At 42.3% G+C, this 18,691-nt stretch overlaps 1 protein-coding gene across 2 annotated transcripts in view; it reads right to left on the bottom strand.

The window, feature by feature from the left end:
* Positions 1-18,691, bottom strand: part of KREMEN1 (kringle containing transmembrane protein 1) — a 63,340-nt gene that overhangs the window by 19,350 nt on the left and 25,299 nt on the right. For both annotated transcript variants that reach the window (XM_061169714.1, XM_061169715.1), the window contains exon 4: positions 3,804-3,928. In XM_061169714.1, the coding sequence (XP_061025697.1) occupies positions 3,804-3,928 (125 nt within the window). The remainder of the gene's footprint in view (positions 1-3,803; positions 3,929-18,691) is intronic.

Here is an 18,691-nt window from a genome sequence, read left to right as displayed (position 1 = left end):
AAAAATGGTCCACATAAAAAAAAACTTTTAAAAAAAATATCAATTGGCCTTAAATAAATGTATGGGTTTATCTCTGGATTCTAAATTCTATTCCATTGGCTTATATGTCCATCTTTATGTCAGTACTATAGCTATTTTTTCAGTAGTATAATTTAAAGTTATGATGTGATGTAAGGACAGGGGTTCATTTTTTTCATAAAGAGCTCCAGTTCTCCAGAACCATTTGTTGAAAGACTATCCTCTCTCCCACTGAATTACCTTGGCATCTCTGTTGAAAATCAATTGTCCATCTAAGTGCAGGTCTATTTCTGGACTCTCTATCCAGTTCCATTGATCTATAACAAAGGTTGGAAAACTCCTTCTATAAAAGGTCATACAGTAAATGTTTTCAGCTTTGTGGGTCACACGGTCTCTTCTCAACGACTCAACATGAAAGCAGGCCTGGACAATATATACAGGAATGGGTGTGGCTGTGTGTCAATAAAACTTTTTTTTTTTTTTACAGAAATATGTGGGTGGTAGGATTTGGCCCACACGCCAAATCTGACTCATGATCTATGTGACTATTCATATGCCAATACTACTGTCTTGATTACTGTAGCTTTACAGAAAGTCTTGAGATCACGCAGGGCAAGTCCTCCTAGGATGATCTCTTTAAAAATTATTTTGGTTATTCTAAGTTCTTTGCCTTTCCATATAAATTCTAGGATCAGCCTGTCAATTTAAAAAAATTTGCTACGATTTTGATTAGGATTGTATTGAATCTATAGATCAATTTGGGGAAAACTGACATTATAACAATATTGAGCCTTCCGATCTATGAACAATGTCTATGTCTCCATTCATTTAGGTCGTCTTTAATTTTCCCTTGCCATGTTAGTAGTATTCAGTGTATAGGTCTTCAATACCTTTTGTTAAATTTATTTCTGTTATTTATGCTACTGTAAATGGCATTTAAATTTTTGTTTTAATTTTTAAAATAAAACTTTAATTAAAAATTATTTTTAAAATTAATTTTTAAATTGAAAATTTATATTTAATTGTTCACTTTTAGTATATAGAAATGCAACTAATTTTTGTATATGACCTTATAAACTGCAACCCTGCTAAATCTACTTATTAGTTCTAATAGCTTTTTCATAGATTCCTTATGTCTACATACATGATCATCTTGTCCATAAATAAAGAAAATTTTACTTCTCCCTTTCCAACCTACATGACTTTTATTTACTTTTCTTTCCTTATTTTATTGGCAAGGACCTCCAGTACAATGCTGATCAGAAGAGGTGGCAGTGGGCCTCACTGTTTGTTCCTGATCATACATGTAAAGCACTGAACCTTTCACCACTGAATATAAATTTAGCTTTAGGGTTTTTGGTAGATGCTCGTAATCAAATTGAGGAAGTTCCCTTCTCTTCCTAGTTTGCTTATGACTTTTCTCATTAATGGGTGTTGTGTTTTCTCAAATACTTATGCTGTATTTTCATTTTGAAATAATTCCAAACCTACAGAAAAATTGCAAGAATAATACAAAGAACTGCCCTTTCCCTCTCACCTAGAGACCCACATTCAAGTTGGCAACTGCCTGCCCTGTATCCTTTGTAGAAAAGGATCCAATCCAGCATCACAGACATACTTAGCTGTCGGGTCTCCTCAGTCTCCTTCAATCTGGAATAGCTGCAGGCCTTCCTTGACCTTTGTGACCTTAACATTTTTGAAGAATAAAGCCTATTTTGTGGAATGTCCCTCGTTTCAGATTTACCTAGTGTTTCATGCTTAGATTCATATTATGCATTTTTGGCAGACAATCACCAAAGTGATGTTATGCTCTTGACAGGTCAGGCGGGACACAATGTCTAGTGGTCCCATCACTGGTGATGCTAACTTTGATCACCTGTGTACGGTAGTGTATGCCAGTTTTCTTCACTGTAGAATTACTTGTTTTCCCTTTATGGTAGTATTTTGTGGGGAGATCTCTGAAGCTATATAAATATCCTGTGCCTCACGCAACTTTCACTCACTAGTAAAACTTTTACTCACCATCCATGAGGATGTGGAATATTTACATACCTTGATATTTGTTCTCTGAATCAATTATTACTATGATGGTGGCCAAATGGTGAATTTTCTAATTCCATCATTTCTTCTACATTTATTAGTTGGCATTCTCCTGTAAGGAAATGCTTTTCTTCTTCTCATTTATTTATTCACTTTTTTTTTTTTAACATCTTTATTGGAGTATAACTGCTTTACAATGGTGTGTTAGTTTCTGCTCTATAACAAAGTGAATCGGCTATACATATACATACATCCCCATATCTCCTCCCTCTTGCATCTCCTTCCCACCCTCCCTATCCCACCCCCTCTAGGTGGTCACAAAGCACCGAGCTGATCTCCCTGTGCTATGTGGCTGCTTCCCACTAGCTATCTATTTTACATTTGGTAGTATTCAGTTATTTTTTTATATCAGCGTGAATTTGCGGATTCTTATTTTATTTAATGGAGTATATTTATTATTCTTATTATTTGTTTTGAAGCTCAAATTATGTTAGATTTAGCCAGTGGGAGTCCCTCCAAGCAGGTTCCTGTGTCCTTTTGACAAGTCCCTCACATTCCTTACTTTCTTGTACAAGATGTTTCAGGATCATCTTGTGCTTTCTCAGAAAAAAAAAAAAAAACAACTTTATCTTGCGATTTCTCTAGAATCAGCAATTTTGTCCAAGGAGCCCTAGTTCTTTTTAATGGAGAATAGTATTTATAAACCAAGATATGAGTGCTAAATGTGACCTTTACTACCAGTGTGTCACTGTTCCCAGGCCTTCTCAGTGGACAGAGCTAGGAAATATACATGTACATACATACATACACATACACACACACTTTTATACTTAAATTTATTTCTATCTCTCTCTATATGTATCAGAAACCATGCACTACACTAATAACTTCAATCCCTGTCCAACACTATAGACTTCATTCCAGTTTTCCCTGGCTTTCTTCTCTAATAGTGAGAAACCTGGCTCCCATTATCCTCAATATAGTTACTTATATGCTCAATCTTTTGCAAGCAACCGATCGCTTGATCACGTTGGGCCAACTGCCTTGCTCAGCTACCTGGCCCACAGAGGCCCTGAACCCTGCCAGTCTATTCTCCTCGCTTGGGCCTGATTAATGATCTTTTGACTGAAGAAGGAAGGAAGGAAGGAAGGAAGGAAGGAAGGAAGGAAGGAAGGAAGGAAGGAAGGAAGGGAGGGAGGGAGGGAGGGAGGGAGGGAGAGAGGGAGGGAGGGAGAGAGGGAGGGAGGGAAAGACTTTTCTTTCTTTTTTTTGATATAATAAACAAGAGCATTATTGAACCTTAACGGCCGACGAATGAGTTTCAGATAGAAGAATGGATAGGAAGGAAAGAAAATATTTTGGACTGGTGTCCAGGCTAGGGCCCCCTAATGTATCAAAGAAGTAACCACTACCTTGGCTTATTCCCAGATCCCCCACGGAGCCAGAGATGTCTCTGCTCATAACACGCAGGGGCTCAAGGACACATGTAACTGTGTTGGAGGTCAAACTGGGATGCAGATATTGGTGCTTTTCCTCCCCTTTTCTCGCAGTCTTTGGACAGGGTGCTGCCTCACGCCCCTGAATCCCAAGCCTCACTCTTCCTCCAACTTCTCCTTGGCAGAAAAGTATACAGTCATATAGCTTCACAGGTTGTTTTTTAAAATTTATATGTTTTAAAGGTATCTTAGCAGAATGCACTTACACCTTTATCTTTTTCTATAGATACATAGCCACAGAACCGTTACCTTGAACCTTTGACTCCGACAAAAACTGATGCAGGTTTGTATGGTAAGTCTGTTAGACGTTTTACTGGCGCCAGTTAGAGGAGGTGGGTTTCCATGATCCTTGTAGCAGCCAAGGTTTCCAGGCACTGAAGAAAAAAGAAAAACAAAAGAACTTTACAACATCTGGCTGTGAACACCAAGAGGGAAAAGCGTGTTTTGCCAGGTACTCTCATCTCAGCCAACATTTCCTCTCCTAAGGTGCAAATGAATAACAAGCAACAAGCTTTAAAAATGGAAGCCTTAGTGTCCTCTGCTAGCTGCTATGTTTTTGTTTTATTTTGACGAGTGAGGCCCATATAACTAAGCCTAAGAAATTTTTCACCTGTTCAATACTGATAGAATTTAGTATTGACGAGAACTGGGAATAACTTTCTAAAAACAGAGAAGCTACAATATGTAAATTATGTTTCAGAGTCACTGGACGGCAAAAAAAAGCCCTTGGAAGCCCACCATCCTATGCCTTGTGCCTTCCCTTGCCCTTAAAAAGCCCCACAAGTTGGTTTAACCAGGTCCTTTGGTGAATGTATTAGTTTCCTATTGCTACTGGAATAAATGACCACAAATCTAGTGGCTTAAAGTAGCATAAATTCATTATCTTAACTGTTCTGGAGGTCAGATGTACTAAATGGGTCTTTTGGGGCTAAAATCAAGGTGTCAGCAGAGCTGTGTTCCTTCGCAGGCTCGAGGGGACAACCTGTTCCTTGCCTTTTCCGTCTCCTAGAAGCTGCCCCTATTCCTTGGCTTGTGGCTGCCCCATCCCAGCCTCTGCTTGCCCCCCTCTGCTTCTATCATCACATCACCTTCTCTGACTCTAATCCTCCTGCCTCTCTGTTACAAGGACCTGTGTGGTTACACTGGCCCACCTGGGTAATTCAGGATAATCCTCCCCGTCTCAAAATTCTTAACTTGATCACATGTGCCATGTAAGGTAACATATTTAAAGATTCCGGGGGTTACAAAATAGACATTTTGGGGAAGGAGTATTCTGTTTACCACAGTGAACATATTAGTGTTTCACAACCACACAATCAGATGGTCTGGTCTATAGAAAAAGCTGCAACTGAGAATAAGGAAACCTAAATATATATACCAACTGTGGTAGAGAGCTTTCAAAGACGGCCCTCCATGACCGCTACCTCCTGGTGTGCCCTTGTGTGATCCCCTCCCCTTGAGTGTGGGCTGGAAGAGTGACTTGCTTTCGTCCGACAGAACGTGGCAAAGTTGATGGGATGCCACTTCTGTGATTGGGTTACAAGAGACTGTGACTTCGGTCTTGCTAGTAGACTCTATCGCCCTCTCAGCTTATATACTTCGATAAAGCAACATATCATGTCCGAGATGTCATGTGGCAAGGAACTGAGAATGGCCTTCAGCCAACAGCCAGCAAGGAACTGAGACTTTCAGTTTCTGCAAAGGCTGAATCCCACCAACAACTATGTATGCTTGAAGTAGATCCTTCCCCAGGGGAACCTTCAGAGGAGATCCCGGCCCTGGCAGACACATGACAGACCTTGAAGCAGAGGACCCAGCTAAGCCATGCCCAGATTTCCTGACCCACAGAAAGTGTGAGATAATAAATGTGTGTTGGGGCTTTCCTGGTGGTGCAGTGGTTAAGAATCCGCCTGCCAATGCAGGGGACATGGGTTCGAGCCCTGGTCCGGGAAGATCCCACATGCCATGGAGCAACTACACCCGTGCGCCACAGCTACTGAGCCTGTGCTCTACAGCTCGCGAGCCACAACTACTGAGCCCACGTGCCGCAACCACTGAAGCCCGTGCGCCTAGAGCCAGTGCTCCGCAACAAGAGAAGCCACCACAATGAGAAGCCCATGCGCCACAACAAAGAGTAGCCCCCGCTCGCCACAACTAGAGAAAGCCCACCTGCAGCAACGAAGACCCAATGCAGCCAAATAAATAAATAAAAAATAATAATTTTTTTAAAAGTCATTTAAAAATGTGTGTTGTTTTAATTCATTAAATTTTAGAGTAATCTGTCATATAGCAATAGACAACTAACACACCTATATAACACATACTAAATACATGCTCATTGAATGAAGGAATGAATTTATTGTGAGCCATGGACAAATCAACCTCTCTGCCCCTTAGTTTTCCATCTGTGTTATTAATTTATGAATCACTTCACCATCAGATGAAGCCCTTTCCCTACTTTCTCTGTTTGGCTCCTCACAGTTTACATAACTACAGCTATAATAAGACATGAATGAGGCCTGGTCCTAGAAGCACTTCTAGGTCAGTCAAGAGTTATACATTATCCAATTCCAAAGTGAGACATATAGATTCTTAGGAAGCACTTTTCCTTTATGTTTAAGACTGGAGAACAGTATGGTCCAGTTTAGTAAGCTTTATATCCAAACTAGTTTTTGGCATATAAAAATATACATATGTATACATATATATGTATATAGGTATATGTGTGCATAATATATATATGTACACATACACACTTTTTAATTTCTGTCACCATCTACATCTAACCAGTTCATTTTAAATTGGCAGGAAGTTAACCCAAAGAGTCACCCTTCCCCCCTAAGCCAAGTGGTTACCCTTCTCCTTTGCATCACACATGGTTCAAATATAACAAATGTGGCTCACCACACAAATGTTAAAATGCATCTTTCGGAAACAAACCAAATCTCTATAGAAGCAAATGTAAACAGAAAAGCTCTAGGCAGTAGGAGTTCACAGTGTTCAGTGGGGGCCTAGCTTGGGAATGGCTGGATTTTAGAGTTTAAACAAATGCAGTGAGTTAAGTAAGCATCTCTAGTTGGAGGCATATCATATAAGCCAAGTTTGTTAAAGGGGCTTTACATATGGAAACCTGAGCCATGCATTTAATGGTTTTTAATAAGAGCTACTTGATCATGATCGTCTTGGTCATTTACTCTGATTTCTCTCTCATTTATTCCATTATGCTCACAAATAAGCATGATATTATGTATTCATTTATAGACAGCCCAAGGCACATAATCATAAATGTTAAGATTAGACATAAACAGGGTCGTAGTTTGCATTGATGCAGCTGGAACCTATAAGCTTTATTCACAATAATTCGGTGAGCAAATCCAGGCAGCTCATGTTCTAGTGGGGCAGTGAGGTCCCAGAACACACCGGGAGGTAGATCACTGGAAATCAGACCACACCACGCTGCTGCTGCTCCACCCCTCTGAATACCCACGGCCTTAGGTATCATCCTTGACACCCAAGTCAATCGCTTGCCAGACACTGTCATTTCTACCTCCTAAAATATTGCAGACACCTGTCCACGTCTCTATCCAGTCTGCCATTTCCCCTGTTTAGGCCACCGTTCCCTCCCACTCAGACTATTCCATTTCCCTGCTCCTAGGCCCTATTCTAATCTAGTTAGTACACTGCAAGCAGAGTAATCTTTACAGTACTTTCCAGGCAGAGGAAGGCCAAGGGCAAAGGCCTAAGGCAAGAACAACCTTGGCCTTTGCAGGAACACAAAGAAGTGAGTATGACCAGTGAAAGAGAGGGAAAAGCAGCAGGAGCTGCAGAGGTATGCAGGAGCCCTGCCTAAAACCCTCAAAGCTCCCAGGCTGCCCTTCAGGATAAAGTCCAAACTCTCTCACATGGTACACAAGGCCCTGCCTGATCTGTGCTGTTCCCCTACCCCACCCCCATCAGCATGACCCCTCTCTCTATCCCTCGGCTCACATTCTATATGAAAGCCAAGATAAATTATAGTGCATCTGCAAGTTTCCCACCTGCACATTGCTGTATGGCCTCTGGACTTTCTTACAAAAGTCTGTTTCTTCTGCTTAGAATGCTCTTCCCTGCTTAAGATTGCAGCCTGAGCATCATTTCCCTTGGGAAGCCCCACGGGCCTCCCATCATCCTCCCATCCCACAAAACAGGTTATACGCCCCCTGCTGTGTAGTCCTACAGCAGCCTATGCTAAGCTTGATTCTAAACACTTGTTTATGTGTTTCTCTCCCCAATTAACCATGAACAACTTAAGGGTAGGACTGTACCTTCTGCCCACTTGTATTCCCAGGGCCTGGCATGGTCCTAGCCATACAGCAGGTGCTCTAAAACTGTGTGCTGAATGAACAAATGTGTCCCACATTGCCAGCTGAACTCATGGAGAGGGAGAGGTACCTCTTAGGCAGCAGGGAGTCGAGAGAGCAGAGTGAAAGGCAGAGCTGATCTGCATCACGACGTCCACTTACAGCCAGTACCCACTGGTTTTGACTCCTCACTGTCCTCTTTGACTATCTAGAAACACCATTCCAGATAACCAAGTTCTCCATTAAAGGTTAACTTTAAAACTTAAAATTCTATCTTTATCATTTTGGATGAAACTTTTCTAAAATGCATTAACTATTTTTTAAAAAAAACTTAGTTTAACTTACATACTTTAAGTTTTTCTTGGTGGCTTGAGGTCACCAGATGTACGTCACCAAATGGTCCCAGACTGGTGTGCTCTTCTGTGTTCCTGTGTCTGACTTTAATAGTTAATCTGTCTCCGTGGTTACTGTTGGGGCAGCTGAACCCTCAGAACATTAGAACTGGAAGGAGTCTTAGCGTCTACTTGCTACTGTTCGTGCCTGTGGTCTTTGCTTATCCTCTTCTTAATTTTCTGCTTCTTAGGCTTAGAAGAAAACTATCGAGCTTATTAGAACTGTGTGGAAAATAATAGTTTCTGAAAGAGGGAAGGCTTTTACCACTTCCCACTTTCGGCCGTCCATACTGTAGCTCAGGGGTTGTTTTTTGCTTGCTCACTTCCCAGTTCTTGGCAACGTTCTGAAGAGCACTGGTGCTACCATCACCTGTCCAGAAGCAGCCAGCATTTTGCATCATTCACAAATGTGGGCTTTCGAGTCAGAAGGACCCCAGGCTGAACTCTGGCCCCTCCACCACGGCCTTTCTAAGCTGAGGTTCGTCCACAGTGGAATGAGGAACAATATGGGCCTCAAAGGGTTCTTGTGAGAATTAAAATTAGATAATGTAAATAAAGTAAACACCACAAGGCCTGGCAACATAGTATGTGCTGAATAAACAGTGTTTGTTATCATTATATACAACAAGACTTTCATCATTTACCACACCAACGAGAATAACCTGCTCGGTTAATAGAAGAGTAAAATAGGACTTCCCTAGTGGTGCAGTGGTTAAGAACCTGCCTGCCAATGCAGGGGACACGAGTTCAAGCCCTGGTCTGGGAGATCCCACATGCCGTGGAGCAACTAAGCCCCGGTGCCACAACTACTGAGCCTGCGCTCTGGAGCCCGCAAGCCACAACTACTGAGTCTCCATACCACAACTACGGAAGCCGGTGCGCCTAGAGCCCATGCTCCGCAACAAGAGAAGCCACCACAATGAAAAGCCCACGCACCGCAACGAAGAGTAGCCCCCGCTCGCCGCAACTAGAGAAAGCCTCCATGCAGCAACGAAGACCCAGCACAGCCAAAAATAAATAAATTAAAAAAAAAAAAAGGAGTAAAATAGCATTGAATTAAAAGATAAAGTCAAAGGCAGCCACCTTGGAAAACTGGGTTTGATTCTAGATATTAAAATATTAACCTCTTACATCTGGTTAGATACAGTGCACTGCCACGCGAGCCTTTCACATGAAACTCAGGTCCCTTTCAAGAAGGTGGGACAGGTGATGTGCTTCCTAGGTGACTGAGAAGAAGCTGCAGTTCAGCAAGGTTAAGGGCCTTGCGTGGGGACACACAAGATGGAACTAACTGGAGAGCAGAGGTCAGCTCTAGAGTGGCAGATTCTCACTCCACGGTATTTTTCTTGGTGTCCCTGCCCCCCCCCTTTCCTCATGGGGACAGTCTGGGAGCTAAATGAAAGTGACTTCCTGAGAATAAAGACTGAATCTGCAAACACGCAGTCCCTCAGCGCCCTGTGTCCCACAAAGCCAGCCTCTGAGGGCTGTCACTGCCTCTGACTCGCACTGGAAAGTGTGGCTCGAAGTCTCGCCAGAGAAGACACGTCATTGTCGTCTTCAAAAGCATGACTGGTCAACTGAGTGGATTTCCAGACTGTGTCCCACCCTTAGCTCTTCCCAGAAGCAGGGAGGAAAAGTCAATTTGAAAAAGGGTATTTGTCCTCAGATTCCTTTTTACTTTCAAGACCACTTTAAAGTCCTGTTGCTTGGTCATGCATTTTTTTCTTACCAAAGAGGCTCCAACACATTCAATTTTTTAAAATCATCTTAAAATATAAATGGACCCCTTGTTTATCATACTTGATGCTTTAAAACATGACAGTTAATTACCAACAACCTCTTCAGATGTTCAGAGTTCCTGACAGAGATAAAAGTTTTAGAGGTGGCTGAGGGAAGATGGTTCTCTCTTCGGATTAATCCAGGAACTATTGTTCTTTTACTACCACAAGGAACCGTTGGGAAGCAACCAGGCAGGCTTCCTAAATAGCCATTACATTTGGATATAACTGTGGCCTCACTGTGAAGGTGCTAAGCACACCTCCATGGGGGCCTCCACAGCCAACAGCCCTTTTCTGAGAACCACCGTCTCAGAGGATCTGCTACCTGCCAACGTAACTGCTGCTGGGTGGGGACAGGCCAAAGAACCCCACCCATCCTCTGGCCACAGCTGACTCCCACTGGGGCCACCAGATCCTCTCTCCCAGGAAGGTGGAACCAGGATTCCCGTAAGTGAATTACAGGCACTGGACTTGTAGGGTTCAGTCAAGTAGGGATTAAGGCAACCAGCCACGTTTGGAGCACGTGAGTGGATGAGTGAGGTGATTCTGTTGGTCCACAAAGAGGAAGAAGAATGGACACCATACTGAGAGAGAGGCAGAGACGGGAGGCCATGTGGCCCCAAAGAGAAATGGCAAGAGTGGGTACTTCCTTCCCAGGTTCTTGGGACACAGGTATTGGCTTCTGCGATATACTCCCAGTGTCCTTCCAATAAATCTCTTTTGCTCAAGTTAGCCTGAGTGAGTTCTATTCCTCGCAATCTAACAATTCCTGACAAACACAGAAAACATGGCTTTTATTGTAAAAGCTCAATCTGAATAAAAATCTTCAGATGGTAATTTGCTTAAGAAGAAGTCCTGACCCATTACTGTGTTTTCTATTCCAGTGCTCTGACCAAATCTGAGATATTTGTTTAAGAAACCAGAAGCAAAGTTCTACATTTTAGAAAACTCTTCCCTGGCTCTACAGAACTCCTCTTACTTTTTCTTACAAATAAAAATCTGGTTCCTCAGAAACCATGCAGTGACTGCTTATGTTATTTTTTTATACTACAAGAATAAAGATTTTTATCAAGCATTGTAAGTTGCATTCAATAGCCTTCAGATACACCACACCACAACCCATATACAATCAGTCAAACCCAACAGCAGTTCATTCTTGCACAATCCATGAGTTAAGGCAAAACTCCCTTCAACTTACAGTAAGATCCTACTCAGGTCTTGCAGGCAGGGACTGGGGAATTGCATCTTATTTCTGATCACTAATGTGTGATGAAGAGCATCAGGAGAATTATATAAAAATGAATAAGAAGTGATCTGATTTCAAAGTACATTGTTTGGAAACATTGACAAAAACATCAAAATGATATTAAGTATACCTGCTTCTATTAAATTCTTGATGGGAAAGTTCTCAAGAACAAGCAATTTGTTTCCTGCTACAGAAGGGGGGGGGCGGTGACTGCTTATTTTAAATGTCATTTAACCTTGTGTGGCAGAGACTATCTTCTGCCTCAGGGACTCCACATTGGTGCCTCTGTAGCTGAATTCTCCCTTCCGTGGGAATAAGGACTAAGTACACATGAGATGATACCACTGGTGTCCTATCAGAGGACCAGTCAATTTAAACACCTCCTTCAGAGCATCAATAGGTTAAGCGTGGATTATTCCACACTCTCAGCCCATGACTATGAGCACACTGTACCCCATCCTGTCCATCTATAACTTCCATTCCAAACCTGACAGCCACCAGTTTGGTCCAAGTCCTATCATAATATGGCCCCTTTCTACCACTACAACTTTTTTTTTTTTTAGTTTTTTTTCTTTTTTTCTTTTTTTGGTCATGCTGTGCGGCATGCGAGATCTTAGTTCCCCCACCAGGGATTGAACCTGTGCCCCCTGCAGTGGAAGCATGGAGTCTTAACCACTGGACCACCAGGGAATCCCTCCACCTCTATAACTTTATTTCTAAACATCAATTCTCGTTTTCAGTCACTCTGATTCTTCAAGCAGCCCTACTTACGTCTCTGAGTCTCATTATCGACTCACCCAAATAAATAAGTAAACACCACTTTTTCTTCCCCTTTGAAATTTTACCTTTAGGGGAAGGTAGTAAGAGTTCCTAAGGATCCTGACCCCCATATAACCCTGATGTATCACAGAGATAGTTCTTCTCTGGTAGGAGTTCCTTCTTTGAAACTTAATTTCTGGTGATATAATGCAGTAGACAGTCTCCAAAGGAGGGTCTAATCTTTTCTCCCCTCCCCACTCATGTCATATATGTGTGTGACTCCCCACTTTAAACTTGGAATCAATTTCTTCTCCTCTTGAATCTGGACTGACCTTGTGACTTGCTTTGATTAACAGAATATGGTGGACTTCTGAGTTCACTTCTTAAGGGGACTGGAAGCTTCTCTTGGAAGCCGGCCACCCTATAAGAGGTCTAAGTATGTTGTTGGAAAGAGAGGTTGCCCAGGTAGAGGCCTGAAGCTGTCTTGGATGCCCCAGCCCCAGGAGAGCCCCCAGGTGGATGCAGCCACCCGATTGAGCCCAGATGAGAGCAGTAGAAGCGCGGCCGAGCTGAAACTCAGCCAACCCACAGAGTCAGGAGAAATGACAAGTTGTTGTTGTTTTAAGCCACTGGGGTTTGGGGTGGCTTCTGATGCAGTAACAGACAACTGAAACACCTTACTCGACAAAAGTTCAGTCCAAGTTCAAGAGGAATGATACAGCTGTGTCTCTGGGAAGAAGAGCTCAGTTTGACTTGAACTTTTTTTCTGGGACACCACAAATATCCCAGGCAAAGAACCACAGAGGCATCTTTTACTCTTCCTGCTGTTTCATCCCTTATATATTCCACTTGTCAAGTTCTGACTTCTTCCTAAACGCATCTTGGATTAACCCTTCCTGCACGATCTCACTGCTGCCACCACCGCCCAGGCCCTCATCCCCTGCGTTTAGAAATTTACACCCATTCTCTCCTCCCCAAACGTCCCTCCCCCGATCTATCCTCTAAGGGACACTGGGCTCATCTTCCTGAACGAGGGCTTTCAGCGTGTCAGCTGCCAACTAATCAGCCCTGGCTTTCAAGGTTCTGACCCAGTTCCTCTCCGTCCGCTCCTTTCCTCAGGCATCTTGGCTCCCATCAGCGTGCATGGCAATCCCGTGTCCTTCCTCCAAGTCTCTGTCCAGCTGTTCCCTGACCTGCTGTGCCCTGACCCGTCCAGCCCCACCAGCCTTACTCCATAATGATGCCTCCAGCTCCCCAACCCTCACAGGGCCCTCTCATCTTCAAAAACTCACAGCTCTCTACCTCATAATTCAATCTTATTTATATAATTGGTGGGCTGGTCTCCAATTTTCTCCTGTGTTTATAACTCAGATTCCTAATTACATCATAAGATTGAGGGTAGGGACTATTTCTTATGTTTATGTATACTCCTTACAGGCAAGTGCTGGTGTAAAGATTTTCAGTAAAATTGTCCTTATTGATCTGAATGATTTTCCCTTTTTAAGTTATTAGTATGCTTTACACAACTTTGCTTTAGAACATTTTGGAAATGTGATATATATAACTGTTACTGAAGAAAATGTCCATTTGGTTCAGAAAGTCTGTATTTTTTTAGTGAAAAATTAAATAATATCCACTGCCAAAAACAATGAGTAATCGAGTATATGCCAGATCTGAAACCATAAAACTGCACTGTCACAAGGAATGTGGGGCCTCCTGTGCTCCCCAAGTGCAGTGTCACATCAGGCCCCAGGGGAACGGCCTCCGAGCAGCTGAGGCACAGCTCCGGGGCCCCAGGGCCAATCATATAAAGCAGGAACAGACAGAAATAAAATGCAGGTTAGGAATAACCTGTTTAGGAATTAGATGACAGGAGCATGCCAATGGTGGTTTATGCCTTGGAGAAAGCAGAGACCACCACAATCCATGCTGTTACTTTCATGCCTTCCCTCTGCTAGGTCCTGGACTCAGAGTCATGTGTATTTTACTCATCTAATCTTCAAAATAACCCTGAAAGGTAGAGATGTGGAAACCAAGGCTCAGAGGAGAGCCATTTGGCCGTGAACTATTAAGCGAGTAACGATTACAACCTAAGCCGGTATGACTCTGGAGGCCACATTCTTTCCACTAGATTGTGTTGTCTCTCTTTTTGGGAGAGATATGACATCACATCAGCAAGAATATTTGGTGAGCACCTGTTACAGCCTCCACAGTACTAGATGTTGTGGAAGATTGTTAAAATATATGGCTCGAGGAGGGAAAGCCCCAATAAATACCATCAGTACCCCTCTGTAAATAAACATACAGTCCAAGTAAAATGAGGGGGCCGGCTGAGCAAACACAGCTCTCAGAGAAACCCTCGAGTACGCCTCCACCTTAAGTCTCTCCTTCACAGAGATTCCAGAGCTACCCCTGTGCCGATATTTCAACAGCTTAGTCCAGTTGGGAAAACAAAACTGCTCACGTCATGCAAGAATAAACAATCAAAAACAGGATTCTGACCATGCTAATTTGGGTAGTCTAAAAGGGTTCAATTAGACAAAAACATTAAATAATTGTAGTGGAAAGAGAGAAAAGGTAAAAAATGAGTCGGCATAATTCATATTATTAATGTTCATCTTTTCTTTGGCTACCAGCTAAAGTTTAAGGTTTCATTTTAGCTGTAAAGTGTTAGTGACGTGCTGAGGTGTGTCTTTTTCAAGGTGAGGTTCAGCCAGTGCAATGGAAACACGGTTTTGGGAGAGACCCTGAGGCCTGGACAAGGCTGCTGATGCAGGGTTTCAAACAAAAGGTCCACTTCTGGGGAGCCCCTTCCCAGCTGAGAACAGCTGGGCCGGGAACACCCGCAGAGATGGGCCCAACAGTCTCCAGAGCTGGCTCTGCCTGCAACAAATGCTTCCTGGATACCATCGCAGCCTGCTTACTCCCGGGGCTTGGGATTTCCCAAACTCAAAGAAGAAAAGAAAATGACTTGGAGCTAACAGCTTGAACTGCAGACCCTCTGTCGCCACTGAGTTAATCCTTTGGTTTCTACAATGTCAAAAAGGCAATCCTAATAATTCAGCATACTATCAGAATTTCAAACTCTAATTCCCAAACAATCCACAAAGAAAAATTCTCAAGAATGACCTCAACAGTAGCCTGGATCCATCTCAAGGCTCCCGCTTTTAAGGAAATAAAGGAAATGGGGCTGGTCTCAAGTACTGGACAGAAAGGGCACTGGTCTTGCCATTAGGAGTCCTAGATTCAAATCCTATTTGGCTCAGAGGGTAATCCTCATCAAATCACTTAACCACTCCAGCTTCATTTTCTCATCTGACCAAGGGGGGCAGGCGGGAGAGGACATACTATCTGCTTCATAGAATTGTTGAAAAGGTTAATAAGACAATGTGAATATAAGTGCTTTACACGTACTAGGTACTCAATAAAAACTGAAATAAAAGCTAAAATGTTTAAAAATCAGTGCTGACATTAAAATGCAGAAAGTGCTTACAAAAACAAAACATTTTCTATAATTGAGAGACTGCTTTGACCACCATTGCCAAAGTACTCTTGGCTTTTTACTCAAAGTCTGAACTTCAAAAACTCAAAGTCTGAACTTTAAAACTCGAAGTTTGAACTTGAAAAACTCTTATTAGGGATCACATTCAGAAGGTTTCAAATCCTGTTTTGGGGGTTGCACTTTTGTAAGGAACAACAAATCTGTTTTAACAAAGTCAGGGTATCACTTAAATAAAAGGAAATTGAGCCAGTGAGGTCACTAGCTGAGACTGACCGAAGGTCCCATATGGCAGAGGTGCTATTGCTGGCATCCTCTTAGGGCTGGTCTGGGAGAATATGATACAATCACTAGAGAACTTCTCACGGATTAGGAGGGAGAAACCTCACCCCATATCCCTAATACAGAGGCTTAAGAAGTTATGGAGAAATGTTTCCTTCTGACCCTCCACACTCCCCTCAGCCTCATCACTATCTTCTTGGGTCAAGTCTGTACCCAGAACATTATCTGGCCCCATCTAATTCTTCTCGGACCTCATCTCCTGTCCTTCCTTCTTAAAACTGATATCTCAGCAATACTGATTTTGCTTGGGAATTCACGTGTGTGTGTGTGTGTGTGTGTGTGTATACGCATGTAAACTGTTCCCTCTGCCCAACCCTAACATCTAGAATCTGGCTGCTTAAAGTATGGTCCTGCAGTGCCAACATCCCAGGGGTGTGTTAGAAATGCAGAGTCCCAGGTCTGTCCCAGAACTACTGAATCAGAATCTGCACTTTATTTTTTTTTTGCACTTTAATAAGATCCTTGGTGATGGTATGTACCTTACAGTGGGAGAAGCCCTGAACTAAGACCCCACTTCTTCCAGAAGCCCTCTGACAAAGAGCAGCCCTGCCACCCACTGTGCCAGGGCAGATGCCCCCCTTCAGTGCTCCCATCCTTTTGCTCATCTCACTTATTACAGAGTATCTCGCATTTGCTGATCTGTTTATATATCGGCCTTCAGTCCTAAACTAGGGGCTCTCCACAGGCTGCAGACCATGCCACCCTGTGTCCCCTACTTTGTACAAGGTCTGGTATATGGTCAGAGCTTAAATAATGTCATTTGTCACAGCTAATGACTTCTAAAGTCCTTGTGATTTTAAACTCTAATAACTAATTTTAAATAACTCTAATAACTAATAGTTTTAATAACTTTAAATAACTAACAGTTTTAATAAGTTTAATAACTAAAACTTTAATAACTAACTCAAATACCTGTGAGCTATATTTTAAAAGTACTACAATTTAGCTTAGTCATGTTACACATTAGAATCCAGATACTTTGAATGTATTTACACATTTACACTTTTAAATTTTTAAAATTTTTTAATATTACAAAAATTATTTTTATAATTGAAACTTTCAAGTATACACAAAAGTAGGAAAGAATATGAGGCCCTTACCGAGCATCAACAAATAGCCACTTTTTAAAAAACCATTCTTATTTCATCTATTTCCCTCCCCCCTCCTAACTCACTCTTTGGAAGGCTAGATCACTTTAAAACAAATCCCAGATATAATATAACTTCAACTACAAATATTTCAGTATGTATCTGTAATTTAAAAGGACTCTCTGTATATGTAAACAACCATGCCATTATTGTACCTAATAAAATTAAGAGTGATTTCTTTTTTTTCTTTTTTTTTAAAATTAATTAATTAATTAATTTATTTTTGGCCGTGTTGGGTCTTCGTTTCTGTGCGAGGGCTTTCTCTCTAGTTGCGGCAAGTGGGGGCCACTCTTCATCACGGTGCGCGGGCCTCTCACTATCGCGGCCTCTCTAGTTGCGGAGCACAGGCTCCAGACGCGCAGGCTCAGTAGTTGTGGCTCACGGGCCTAGTTGCTCCGCGGCATGTGGGATCTTCCCAGACCAGGGCTCGAACCCGTGTCCCCTGCATTGGCAGGCAGATTCTCAACCACTGCGCCACCAGGGAAGCCCAAGAGTGATTTCTTAATATAATCTAATACTCAGCCTGTATTCAAATTTCCCTATTTCAAAGATGAATTTTTATAGTTGAGTTTGTAGAAATCAGGTGAATATTTAACAGCAAACCAAAAATAGTTCTCGGAGCCAACATGATAAATATCTCATGCCTGTGGCCTCAGGCCCTAATCAGGTATGTGAAAAAAATTATATTTGCCTTTAAGTGCCATTTGCAGGTTCTGCTCCCCCTCAACTAGATTACTTACTTTAAAAAACTGTACAAAACTTTTATAAGAATCTATAGGTAAAAGAGAACAAAACAAAAGCCATGCTGAGTATTACGCAGCATGTCCCTCAAAAGCAATAAAATAAAGAGGAATTGGACTGGTGAGGATGATTATTTAACAACAGACAGATACACAAGGGGTGGACATTAAGCCAAATGATTTCTCCCTCAGTAGCCAAACCAATAGGACTTAGAGATTTAGAAGGCAGGACACAGAGGAGTGGTAAACTTGATGCTGTTGAAATTTCTTTTTAAAAATCTGTATTTCTTCTCTCTGCAATAAGAACGAGGTTTCTGAGAAACATACTGGCAGAAGCAGTTTAAACAGCAAATCCAATCCTTTTAACAGTAAGTTCTGATCCGTGTTCCGTAGGTCAAGAGCACAGTTCAAATCTCTCTTTGCCCCCTTCTGAATCAGGCTTGTCTCTGCCTCCCTGCTCCTTTTAGCTCTCTACGTAACAGAGATTCCGGTCTCCACACAATGGCCCACCATTCAACCACGCTCAGCTTTGTCCCTAAACATTCACTCCCCCTGGCTCCTGCTGGGTCTGTTATATTCAGATATGAACTTTCCAGGAATCTGATCATGTCACAGGCCTTTTCCTGTATGACAAGTTCAATGCTAATCATGAATAGCAGGCTTCACACAGAGGGTTAGTATTATTCATGAAAATGATGACTCCACATCCAGAAATAGGGCAAAACTGGCCTAAAATAGGCAGGCTGGATCTCAGTTGAGTCCACCAGGCAATTACCAAGGTCTCTTGCTGCAAACAGCACAGGAGTTTTTCTCAACTATGTTAATCTGACACATTAGAAGCACAATGTCCTTCCAGACTCAAGGTCTGAGGCTCAGCTTCATGGGAAGCGCTG

The sequence above is a fragment of the Eubalaena glacialis genome, chromosome 15, assembly GCF_028564815.1.
Source record: "Eubalaena glacialis isolate mEubGla1 chromosome 15, mEubGla1.1.hap2.+ XY, whole genome shotgun sequence".
Lineage (NCBI taxonomy): Eukaryota > Metazoa > Chordata > Mammalia > Artiodactyla > Balaenidae > Eubalaena > Eubalaena glacialis.
The sequence above is the reverse complement of the archived record's forward strand: the minus strand, read 5'-3'. Positions and strand labels throughout refer to the sequence as shown.